General features: G+C 39.2%; 1 protein-coding gene across 5 annotated transcripts in view; it reads right to left on the bottom strand.

The window, feature by feature from the left end:
• LOC115224453 (nuclear pore complex protein Nup50) overlaps window positions 1-13,203 on the bottom strand; it is a 118,080-nt gene that overhangs the window by 34,156 nt on the left and 70,721 nt on the right. For 3 of the 5 annotated variants that reach the window (XM_036513350.1, XM_029795357.2, XM_036513349.1), the window contains exon 3: window positions 722-799. In XM_036513350.1, the coding sequence (XP_036369243.1) occupies window positions 722-790 (69 nt within the window). In that variant the 5' untranslated portion in view covers window positions 791-799. Of the gene's footprint in view, window positions 1-721; window positions 800-8,977; window positions 8,997-11,072; window positions 11,092-13,203 lie in introns of those variants that run through there. The other 2 variants (XM_036513352.1, XM_036513351.1) reach the window with 2 other exon arrangements.

Genomic DNA, 13,203 nt, shown 5'->3' on the forward strand with positions numbered 1-13,203 from the left:
ACCACATTAATTTTTTGAAGTTCTCTAAAGTAGGGGCAACTGTTGCCAAGCCCTGAGCCACAAGTAGTCACATTCCAAATAGCATTGTTGTTGTTGTTGTTGTCGGTCATAAATTGGAACAAAGCATTCTTTTATGCAAGAAACAAAGTTAAATTCTTTCTGTTGAATACTTTTGTGTGTTTCTTCAAATGAATCTCTTTGGATTTTACTTCTTTTGATTTCCCAGCACGCGTGTTTCAATTTTAGGCACAAGGCCAGCAATTTTAGTGAGAGTTGGTGAGTTGAATACATCAATCCTGATAGTTGGCCGGGACTTATTTTATCAACCCCAAAAGAATAAAATGTAAAGTTGACCTCAGCAAGATTTGAACTCAGAGCTGAAAGAGATGCTGCTAAGCACTTTTTGTCCTACGCACTAACAACTCTGCCAACTCACCATTTTGATATTCAAGCATTATGGCAGTTAATATCTCAAGCAGTAAATTAGAAATTGATGATATTAATCAATATCAGACATAGTGTATCTAGGATTATATCTTTGAATATGTGTTTCCCTTCTTTAATTCAAGAGAGATTTAGTGACTATCTCTAGCAGGTCAAGTGACAGGTACAGGTTCCATTGATGGCTCGTGTTAATAATCTGCAATTGCATACATATATCTATGATTTAGCTCCTTCTATTAGTAACACACACACACACAAAGTTACACAGATGACTTACCTCTTCATCTTCCTCCTCTTCATCCCAATTTCGGTCGTTCAGCTCTGACGTGGCATTACGTTTTGCCATAGTTACTTCCTAATCAAAACAAAAAGAAACAAAATTATGTCAATATTACAGGAACTGAACCCTTATGTGGCCAACCCACATTAGACTGCCCTTCCTTGTTTTATGATATACACTTCCTTGTTATAAATTGATCTAAATTAAAAGCTCTCAGAAAAATTTCAACAAACACCAAAGTTATTTCACTAAACTCTTTATTATTCCCAAAATTAACCCAAAACTTCCTGTTCTGCCCTCAGAGCCACCACCTTGCTCTCTCTTTCTGCCCCCATGCCAATTACTACCTTTTATTCCAGTATAAAACAAGCAGCAATGCATCTCCTCTACAACAAAAAGAAAAAAACCTTATTCTGTTCTGACCCCTTGCTTCATAAAGCTGCTTCCCTCTCGACTATAGCTCTGTTCAGATGAAGAGGATCATAATTTTGCAAGCTAAATGGCAACCTCACTAATGCTGGTGCCACAATAACAATTACCTCTGTCAAGTGGTTGGCATTAAAAAGAGCATTCAGTCATAGAAACCATGTCAAAGCAGACATTGGAGTTCCAATTCAGCAGATCTTATTAAACCATTCTTCTCATGGCTGCATGAGAAAATGGATGTTCAGAAATGATGAAGGACAATGCAGCAGTTCAACAGAAATACAGAAACAAAAGGACTCAAGAGATTTCCCACAAGAATTCATTAAACTCTGATGTCACCAAGAATTAAAAAAAAACAACTTAATGCCAATATTATTAAGTAAACCATGAGCAAAGATGAGAGACTGGTGCCGTGGCCAATGTTGAATGAAGGCAAAATAAATTTATCGAATATTTTGCTTTGATAAGGCTGAGACACTGAATCTATTTTTCATTCTATTTTGCATATAAAATCATTTTGGTTCGAGTCATCACCAATATCTTCCATGTTTTTCTTATGGATCGGAAGGCAGCAAACTGGCGGAACCGTTAGCATGCTGGATGAAATGCTTAGGGATATTTCACCCATCGCTACGTTCTGAGTTCAAAATCTGCCAAGGTTGACTTTGCCTTTCATCTTTTCGGAGTCGATAAATTAAGTACCAGTTACGCACTGGGGTTGATGTAGTCGACTAGCCACCCACCCCCACCAAATTTCAGGCCTGGTGCCTTTAGTAGAAAGGTGGATTATAATAGATTGGATGAGTCTGCAAAAGAGCACAACTATATTCCTTGAGGTTCTGCATCAAGTATTGTAGATTTAAATTAAAAAGTTCTTCATAATGGTGCATGTAAATATAAATCCTGTCTATAAAGTGACCTGGCTGGAAATGGTCCACACAATATACAGCACCAGATCAGACAAGCTTGGAACTGAAAGTGGCCCAGATGTCAGGATTTTCTGGTTTTCTGCAGACGGCCTGAATCTTGCTGATGTCACGTAAAAAGCATCCAGTCCACCCTGTAAAGTGGTTGGCACTAAGAAGGGCATCCACGCATAAAAACCACGACAAAGCAAGCAGACGATGGAGCTTGGCACAGTCCTCCGTCCTATCAGCGCCTGTCAAACTGTCCAACCCATGACAGCATGGAAAAGATATTAAATGATGATGATGCTAAATTATATTAACCCTTTCGTTACTATATTTCTGACCAAAATACACCCCTTATGTGTTTCAATTAATTTCTAACGTAATCATAAATTTAGTCTGGTTTCATTAAACAACTATAACTTTTTTATTTATCAATATATTAACATGAATTTTGGAAGATAATTTAATGAAATGTTCTCAACCAATTCTATACTATAATTTTTGTTACAAAGTGACTCTAATTGCAGGTAGATACAGGTAAATTCAAGAATATATAAAATTATTAAAATTTTGTTCAAACATCGCTATAGAAAATGGGTTATTAGCTAATATTCAATTGGGTATACAACAAAATTTTACAATAGAATTTGTTATTCTGGGTAACTTTCTGATACCCATAATAATATTTATGGCAAAATAGGCCTTAATTTCATTTAAGGTTGTGGGAAATAACAAACTATCCTTTCTTTTGCTTTGTTTACATTTAGCGTAACAGTTCGTTTCCGCCGTAATGATTTCAAATGGGCTCATTCAAAAAAGTAAAAAGAAATAGTCTAAGGCTTTACTCTTCTGGGAAAGTCTGTGGCTTGGTCCAGTTTCTTCAGAAAAATCACCGAAAGAAACAGTTTTTAAATTTTCACTCCATTCCGGTGCCAATTCATTTTCTTTATCGCTGTCGGAGCTCTCGGATTCACTGTTTTCACTTTCGGAAAATGAAACATCAAATTCATTATCAAATACCACATGCTTTTTTTTTTCAGTCATAGAGTTAGATTTATGAAGATCTTCAGTAGAAAATCCTTCGAATTCTGACTCACTGCTTGATATAATGAAATTCGTATCCATTTTTTGTCAGAATTACAAATTTTGAAAACACAATAGGAACAAATTTCGGAAAAAAATCTCCCATAATTCACGGAATTAAAATTACACTTCGATTTTTGTACAAAACTGTAGTTGAACTGTTTACGAAGTATAATACGTGTTTTCACGAATGTACTAAAGAGATTTACTCTGATATTCTCATTTAAATATGAATAGGTAAATTCGGGCGATTTGGGGCGGCTTGGTCACATTAACCAAAATTTTTTTCGGGCGGTTTGGTAACGAAAGGGTTAAACAGATTCAAATTAATGAAGTTCTAAAGTGGGGTCAGTTTGATCTTTGCTAATCCCCTTAAAATGTAGGATACTGTAGCATAGATACAGGATGATGTTTACAGGATGAGAATGAAACAAAGAAAAATCCAACCAACACAGGTAGAAATGAATCCACTTCTTAAACAGAAAACGTTTCATTTTCATCAATCCACATAAAAAAAAAGGAAAGAACAAAACTATTTTTAAGATGCTGTATGCAAATTAACCAAAACTAACCAGCTTTTTTTTGGTAATTCCAGATTTTTGGATGCTGGATAAGAAGCCTGGTACCACACACACACACAGTGGAAAATCCTTGGGACTATACACTTAGAGATAAAAAACTTTCCTTATTAATTTTTCCACTGTAATAATTAAATGTTTATAAATCATTAGGTGTTTACAAATCGTCTGTAAACACTGAATGATTTGTAAACATTTAATTATTACAGTGGAAAAATTAATAAGGAAAGCCATGTCTATTCACTTTACCAATTACCTATCTACACACACACACATATATATATATGTATATATATATATAATATATATATATATATATTGTTGTTTGTTCCTTCTCGAGCCATGCCTGGCTCATAAGGGCCGGTTTCCTGGTTTCTTGGCATATAAATTCCCCACCTGGACGGGACGCCGGTCTGTCGCAGGTGAGCTGCAAGATGCAGGAGGAAAGGGTGAGAGAAAGTTGTGGCGAAAGAGTCAGCAGAAGTTCGCCATTACCTTCTGCCAGAGCCGCGTGGAGCTTAGGTGTTTCGCTCATAAACACACACATCGCCCGGTCTGATATTCAAACCTGCGATCCCTCGACCGCGAGTCCACTGCTCTAACCACTAGGCCATGCGCCTCCACACACACACACATATATATATATATATATATATATATATATATATATATATATATATAGGGTTGGTAACATAGTCAGTCACTCCTTAAACACTTGATGCTGTTGTATAACATAATGTAGTTTCTACTCAGCAATGGCTGTATAGCTCTAATCTATAGGATTCATAACTTGGAGCAGAAATCTAACCATCCTAGGGTAGCCCTAAACACATACTAACCCAAACCCAAACACACACACACACACACACACACACACACACACACATGCCTAACAGCTCCAGTAACCATGTGGCAGAAGCCCATTAAAGATTAATACTTATGCATCATGGTTCCCATACAAATAAATACGCAATTAGAGATAGATACCAGCAGAAAGAATGAAAAGAGAACAGAGATTGAGTCAGTGGTGTCTAGATTAAGGATAATTATTGCCAGCTATAAATACTTCACACTCCATTGCAGTAATGTTTGCATTGTGTGAGAGCAAAAAGCAACCTAAATGCTTGGCTGAATATTTTATATTCCTCTCCCTTCTAACCTACATGTCCCTTTACATATGCAACGCCCCCCCCCCCGCCCCATCTGGCTTCCATCGATAACACCAACAGCTATGTGAGTTTGTGATGTCTACATCTCTCTTGACAAGAGGTGAAGTGTTTTACAGTTGCTTCTCCTTTTTAACCACAAGCGATGTGTTAAATTTATAATGAGTATTATGAGATCATATATGCTAAATCTGTTTTTTTTTTTCACCTGGCTCACCTGAGAGACTTAACAAAAGCAGAACTTATATTGCTGTATCCAGGCTAGACATGTGACAGGTGGGATCCACTTCCTAGTCACAGATGAGAGGATTAGAGTCCAGAGGGTCTATGTTTCTCTGGATCTGGATTAGGTGATTAGTGTGGACGCTGTAGGGAGAAGAGAAAAGAGGTTTTGCAACAGCTGAGAAACTCCATTCTTCTTCTCAGATGAAGAGAGGGGTAGTTGGAGGCAGTCCTGACCCCCACCCCCCAACACTGACCACACCACTTTCTCGTGATTTGGGTTTTATTCCCCAGATACTCCTGTTGCAACAACCATGAAATGAGATCAATAACCAGTAAAGTAGGGGATTTGCACCAAGAAGGGCATCAAGCTGCAGAATGGGGCCGGTGAAGGCACATGGCTTAGTGGCCAGGGTACTCAGCACATGATCGTAAGGTTGTAAGTTCAATTCCCGGCAGTGTGTTGTGTCCTTGAGCAAGACACTTTATTTCATATTGCTCCAGTCTATTCAGCTGGCAAAATGTCTGTGGAGTACTCAGCCACTCGCATGTTAATTTCATGTGCAGGCTGTTCTGTTGATCAGATCAACTGGAACCCTTATCATCGTAACCGATGGAGTGCCAGGGCCTTAATCTCACCCATTGCCAGCTGACGAAACCCCTTATGATATCCCGGATGTGGATCATTTCCAGAGTCTCCAGCTAAGGAATTTCACCTGAAGGAATTGGTCAACTCAACATTAAGGTAGAAGACCCTTCTCCACAGTCCATATGTTGAGATCAAACCCACAGCTACATCGAAATGTGGCATTTCAATTCTTTGAACAACTTTGGCTGTAACTTCAAAGTTAAAATGCCAAAATGAAAGGAGAAATATCTGAGACAAGAAGAGGCAAACACGGAGGTGAGAAGTGAAGTTTCCCGTGGATCTGAAACACAGATTCCCAAACTGCATATCACGAAAATTTATCAATCCTGATAAATTTTTGTGAATATTTGATTCTGAAGCATCGTTATAATCTGATAATTCCACATAGAATTAGATACGCGACTGGTAATACATAAGATTCTTTTCATTCTTTCAATTTGTTTCAGTCATTTGACTGCGACCATGCTGGAGCACCGCCTTTAGTCGAGCAAATCGACCCCAGGACTTATTCTTTGTAAGCCTAGTACTTATTCTGTCGGTCTCTTTTGCCGAGCCGCTAAGTTACAGGGACGTAAACACACCAGCATCGGTTGTCAAGGGATGTTGGGGAGACAAACACAGACACACAAACATATACACACACACATATATATATATACATATATACGACAGGTTTCTTTCAGTTTCTGTTTACCAAATTCACTCACAAGACTTTGGTCGGCCCGTGTCTATAGTAGAAGACACTTGCCCAAGGTGCCACGCAGTGGGACTGAACCCAGAACCATGTGGTTGGGAAGCAAGCTACTTACCACACAGTCACTCCTGTGCCTATATTTAATCATTAACACAATTTAATGCTTTGGAAATTATATTTTCATAAAGTTTGTTGCCAATGTGTTAGAAAGCTCAGTTTATAAATAAAGAACAATAATGGGAATTTCAGTGGCTCTAAAATAATTTTCTGATCTGTAGAGTTAAGTAAAATCACAGTCATCCATCCATACAGGTGCAAGTGCCAGGTAAAATGCGTTCGTGCCAGTGGCACGTAGAACACACTCAGCCCACTCTGTAAAGGGGTTGGTGTTAGGAAGGGCACCCTGCCACAAACAGACAACTCAAGTCCAGACAGCTCCCCCTGCTGGCCAACTCCAGCCAAACCATCCAACCCATGCCAGCATGAAAGACAGACGTTAAATGACGATGTGCAGTGTGTTGTAGCCTACAGAAAGCAACCATGGAATTTTTCCAACGTCGTTAGAAAGTTTCGTCTTACATCTAAAAAGACAATGCAGCACCAACAGATCTGTGTTGCTATAGCGACAACCACATAAAATAGATGATGTATTGTGGTCTTCATGCACTGTCATGAGGTTCACATCCTGTTGATTAAAGTAGATGATGCTGAACAGCACGTAATTATGTTGGAAGGGCCAAACAGGAGAGTCCTGAGAGAGAGAGAGAGAGAGAGAGAGTGGGGAGGCGGGGTTTAGACAAATTCTGTATTAAGGCTAAGAATAAGTTCAGAGGATCAAATTAGTGAGAAAGGCTCTAAATGAGGAACCCAGACCAGCTGCCTCTACTAAGACCAGCACCACTGCCTCATCCAGTCTCCAACACCCTAGTAACGACAACTTTGTGTAGTGCAGAGTTCATAGTTGATGTTGACTGAGGTTTACAAAAGCAACGGAAACTCCTTATGTTGCCAAATAGGGGGGTTAAAGTAAGAAAGGGACACATTATCCCTGATCAGAACCAACAGTCGACTTCTAATTCACATCCTGACCGTAGATTTCTCAACCAACCGAGTCTGCAGAATCAATCCAATTCCAGGCCAAGCCATTCCATTTCACCTGTACCAGTGATTACTAACCTTAATAGCTTATCAGGGGAGGATTTCCACTGGGCTGACACGATCACATCTTTAGCCCTTTAGCATTTCAACTGACAATACCCAGCCAAAATATTCTATCTGTTTCTTGTTCAAACTGGCCAGATTCAGCATCTCACACTTACCCAGCAATGTCATTCTAAAAATAAACAATCACATCTTCGAAATCTCTACGCTACGAGATAACACATGATCAGTTATTAAAGAAATGGGAGTAAATAAGTGTTAGGCTTGACAGAGAAAAGCTGACAACTAAAGAGTCAGAAGACACTCTAAACCCTACCAAGAATTATGAAACCATTTTGACATGAACGACAGAGGAATGGGTGCTACTATTTTGTGCACAACAAAGGTGCCAGGCATGGCTGTGCGGTTGAGACGTTCACTCCACAACCACATGGTTTCATGTTCAGTCCCACTGTGTGACACTTTGGCTAAGTGCCTTCTACTACAGCCCTAGGCTGACCAAAGCTTTGTGAGTGGATCAAGTAAACAGAAACTGAAAGAAGCCCATTGTGTGTGTGTGTGTATCCTTGTCTTGACGCTAAAGGATTGTTATAAGTGCGTGTCATCACCATCATCATCATCATCATCGGCATTTAACATTCGTCTTCCATGCTGGCAAGCCAGAGAACTGTGCCCAACTCCACTGTCTGCCTTTCCTAACACCAACCACTTTACAGAGTGGATCAGGTGCTTTTTTCTTTTATGCGGTACCAGCATAAGAAAGGTCTACATTGGCATGGGTTTTATGGCTGGATGCCCTCCCCAATGCCAACCACTTTACAGAGCAGACTGGGTTCTTTTTAGTTGGTCAGCTTTTCGACCAAGAGGAAACAGGTTAGGGGTAGTGACAGGAAGGGCATCTGGCTATAGCAAATTTACCTTAATGAATTCTGTCTGAGCATGGGAAAGTGAACATTAAAATGATGATGATGTAACACAAAGACCTTTTCCTTTTGTGGAGATGCAGCAATTTCAATTTCAGGCTTATGGTGCATGTGTGCGTATATTGTGGTGTTGGAGGTGTGTGTGTCTGTAGAATGAAATGAAAATCTTCATTGCAGCTAGAGGAAAAGAATTAAAAAGAAACGAGATACGAGAGAGAGAGAGAGAGATAAAGAGAGAGAGAGAGAAAGGGAGATAAAGAGAGAGAGAGAGAGAGAGAAAGAAAGAAAGAGAGAATAACAACAACTACTGCGTTTTCATTATGTCTAGAATTCTGTTATTTCTGGTTTAACTACAATTGATTTTGAACAGTTTTCAACAGCTACTATTATTATTATTAATTTTATTATTATCTTCATTGTGTATTTAAAAGTACACTTACCTTCCCTACCAATTCCCTGCGCACTACATTACAGCAAATCCCTGACACTGAGAGTGAAAATAGCCACAGCAATAGTTTTGTCTTTATTTAATCACACATTTTAATCTCTCTCTCTCTCTCTCTCTGATAAAATTAACAGGGAAAAGCAGCAAGTTTCCAATCAATGAAATTGTGTACAGCAATGGAAGAAAATGATGACGGCAGCGATGATGACGATAGTTGATTCAGTAAAAATTATATGAAATATTTTTCTTTTTTTTTTTCCTTTTGTTACTAATTCTTTGAATAACCTACAATTCTCCATCTGTCTGTCTGTCTGTCTGTGAGATTTCCATTAAGGAACAAAAAAACAAACAAACAAAATATTAAAACCCCAAGGATTTCCACTTGTTGTAATTCATTATATGGACTGCATTTAACACTTGGCCAACCACCTCCACTCACTACTAAAAGCAAATCTAATCGACACACAACCAATTTTACAAGCTACACACACACTCAGCCATATATACTCACACACACACACACACACACACACACATTTCAAAATGCTTTCTGAATATTGCTCTTTGAGCCAGTCATGTTCATATAAAACATGTTAATCTACTGACTTACACTACAGACTATATAAACCAGTTTATGTTTTTCTGGGTTTTTTTTCTTTTGCCATTGATCTGCCACACACACACACACACACACACACAGCACTTGGTAGAATTATTAGTGTTGGACGAAATGCTTAGCGACATCCGTTCCCAGTTCTTTACACTCAAAGTTCAAACCCTGGCAAAGTTTCACTTTGCCTTTCATCTTTTCAGGGTTGATTAAATACAATAAAGCACTCGTCCAGTCTTGGGGTCATTGCAATCGACTGACTAAACCCCCCACCCCCACCCCTACAATTTCTGGCCTTCAGCCAGAATCTGAAACCACTTAACCCTTTAACATTCAGATTATTTTGTCACATGCAATGCTTTATTTATTCTCATTGTTTTCAATTAATTAGGCATTATCTCATGGCTTCGAAATGTTGATGTCATCATCATCATCATCATCATCATTCAACCACCGTTTTCCATGCTAGAAGGAGTTGGATGCTTTGACAGAAGCTTGCAAGCCAGAAAGCTGCACCAGGCTTCATTTTTCTTTTTCTTTTCTTTTGTTTTTTTGCATGGTTCCAATGGCTGGATGCCCTTCCAAATGCCACCCACTTCACAAAGGGGATTGAGTGCTTTTTACGTGGCACCAATACAGGTGCTTTGCAGGTGCCACATAAAAATCACAGATGTGAGAAGCCGGGTCTGTCCAGTTGGAACATAAAACAGGAAAAATATTCAGGTGGAAGTGACGCAGATGGTTTAAACAGGTTAAGGTAGCAAGCTAGCAGAATTGGCAGAGAATCGGACAGGATGCCAAGTGGCATTTCTTCAGACCCTTCAAGGGTTTAAGTTGAACAAATCAATGCCAGTATTTATGTTTTTTTAAAGTCTGGTATTCATTCTATCGGTCACTTTTGTTGAACTACAAAGTACAGGGATGTAAACAAACCAATATCAGTTGTCAAATGGTAAAAGTAATTATTTTAATGCCTATTATACCAAGTTGTCAAGTGGTAAAACAGGCCCATGGAGGGAACATGTGAAAGGGGTAGACCCAGGAAGATGTGGGACGAAGTGGTGAGAAAGGATCTTCAGATGTTGGACCTCACAGAGGGAATGACAGGGGACCAAGACCCCTGGCGATTCACTGTGCTTGAGGAGACATGTCAAGCTAAGTAAAATTGAGGCCGTTCTTGCATACAGGCATGTTCCCTGCACCCCCACCCCCCTTTCAGCTGAGCATTCCTAATCTTGCAGGTTCATGGGTGTTGGTGCCACGTAAAAGCATCCGGTACACTCTGTAAAGTGGCTGGCATTAGGAAGGGCAACCAGCTGTAGAAACCATGCCAAAACAGACCTGGAGCCCTGGCAGCTCTTCAGCTGATCAGCACCTGTCAAACCGTCCAACCCATGCCAGCATGGAAAAACAGACGTTAAATGATGATGGTAATGATGATGATGATGATGATGATGATAACAATAATCTGAGATCTAACCTTGTCCCTTCTTGGTTTTTACCCTTCAGTCATCACATGATACTTCAGACATCGAAGACTGACCAAGGAACAAAAAGAGAACCCGAATATAACAGAGCTTTTCAAGACATACGAGCAATACAGGATCACCAGACAAGGTGTGTGTGTGTGTGTGTTAGTATTCACACGTGTGTGTTTGGGGTACAAGGAATTAATGACATTAATTAAACAAACGAGAAAGTGAACGGAGATTTATTTAATGTTCTCTCCTGTCACAGAGTTATTTTAACAAACAAGTCGTTAAGAAATTAATCCCATTATAATGCTGTCTTATCACAAATATAGGCCAGGCCAGTCCAGTCTTAAACCCATTAGCAGTTTCACTTCGATACAAGTGGTGTTTACGAAAGAGCTTTACACAGAGTATTGATGTTGTTGTTGTTACACAATGGAGGGATTGACCACCTCTACAACTGTTGTAATAAAGTAACCAATACTGACCAGTACCACTGACCATCACTGTAATTGCTGCAAGACTGACCAGTACTATAATGAAATATTGTTAAGCATTTTGTCCAGTGTCCCCATTAATTAGCATGCCGGACATAATAATTAACCTGTATTACGATTATTGTCATCATCAATTTAACGTTCACTTCTCAATGCTTGCATGGGTCAGATTGAATCTGTGGAGGTTGATTTTCTATGGTTGGATGCTCTTCCAGTCACCAACCTTCACCTGTTTTCAAATAAGGTAAATATTTCCTTATGGCCAGACATGTTGACATGGAAGACTGGAAATGAAGGACCACCTCTTGAATGATGGTGATGCTCATTTACAACTCTTGTGATATCAAAACAAAGACACACACCCACACATGACAAGCTTCTTTCAGTTTCCATCGATCAAATCCACTCACATGGTTTTTGGCTAGCCTGGGGCTATAGTAGAAGACATTTGCCCAAGGTACCACCCAGTGGGACTGAACCTGAAACCACACTTGTGTCAAGAGAGTTATGTGTTGTTTAGCAATGAAGTACTGACTCAACACAAAGCCAAGATCCACTAATTAAAGCTGTAGATGATTTAATTAACCCTGGTATATTACAGATACTTATTCATGCACTACTCATGAAATGCTAAGTCAATCTTGGTGGAATATGGAGTTGCCAATGTAACAAGATGAGAGTCAGTACAACAACCTACCGAACGTTTGGCCATATTGCTTGTCCTAGGAACCAGAATATTATTGCAGTATCTTGGCATTTTCTATTTCCAATGAGCTTTTTAAGTTTACAAGAATTTCAGCTGTCAATTTTGACTTGCGCCTTCACTGACAGGATATTTCAACTAAGCAGACAAAGGAATTGATTTCTTAGCATTTTCAAAGAGTACTGAATGAAGTAGGAAGCAAATAAGTGGCAAAGTAAGCACAGACTGAAGCCTTTCATATGAGAAATTCCATCCAAACAGCAGCTTCCTTGAATGCTCTCTTCTTCATTAATAAATAGGTAACACTTGACAGATTGACAACATGCCGACAATTAAAGCCAGAAGTCAACTGACAAAGGAGGAAGAGTGGGGGTGGGGGTGGGAGGAGTGGAGAAGAGAACTAAGAGAGTGCGGGGTCGGGGACAGGAGGGAATTAAAGAAGAAACCAGTTTAATAAGGATTTGTGGATTAAAAGCAACAATTCACAAAGACAATGAAAATGTGGAGATTAATGATGCAGGAAGGAACAGAAAGACAGAAAACAAAGTGTTTTCATGAAGTAGTTTGGGAATTGGTTCTCGGACAAAGAAACACTGGCCTTCACACATTTGGAAGAACTTTGATCCAATAAACAAAGGAAGAAAAAAATAAATAAAAGAACCTCCCACCACCACCACCACTCCACCTTCCACCTGTCAGTTTGTTAATAAAAATCACTTTGAATATATGATTAGTTATGCAAATATTGAACAGCCTAAACGATTGAAATCATGCAATTAACCACAAAATGCAATTCACTAAATTTTGCATAATAGGCTACAAATTATATTTAAATATTGTTAATAAGGAAGGAATTCCAACCACGTTTCGTGGTTTGCTACCTCAGCAGCTCCTTTATAGGATCCAGTGGCTAAAGACATCATAAGGAGGAACCATGTC

The sequence above is a fragment of the Octopus sinensis genome, linkage group LG25 (genome assembly GCF_006345805.1).
Source record: "Octopus sinensis linkage group LG25, ASM634580v1, whole genome shotgun sequence".
NCBI classification, from domain to species: domain Eukaryota; kingdom Metazoa; phylum Mollusca; class Cephalopoda; order Octopoda; family Octopodidae; genus Octopus; species Octopus sinensis.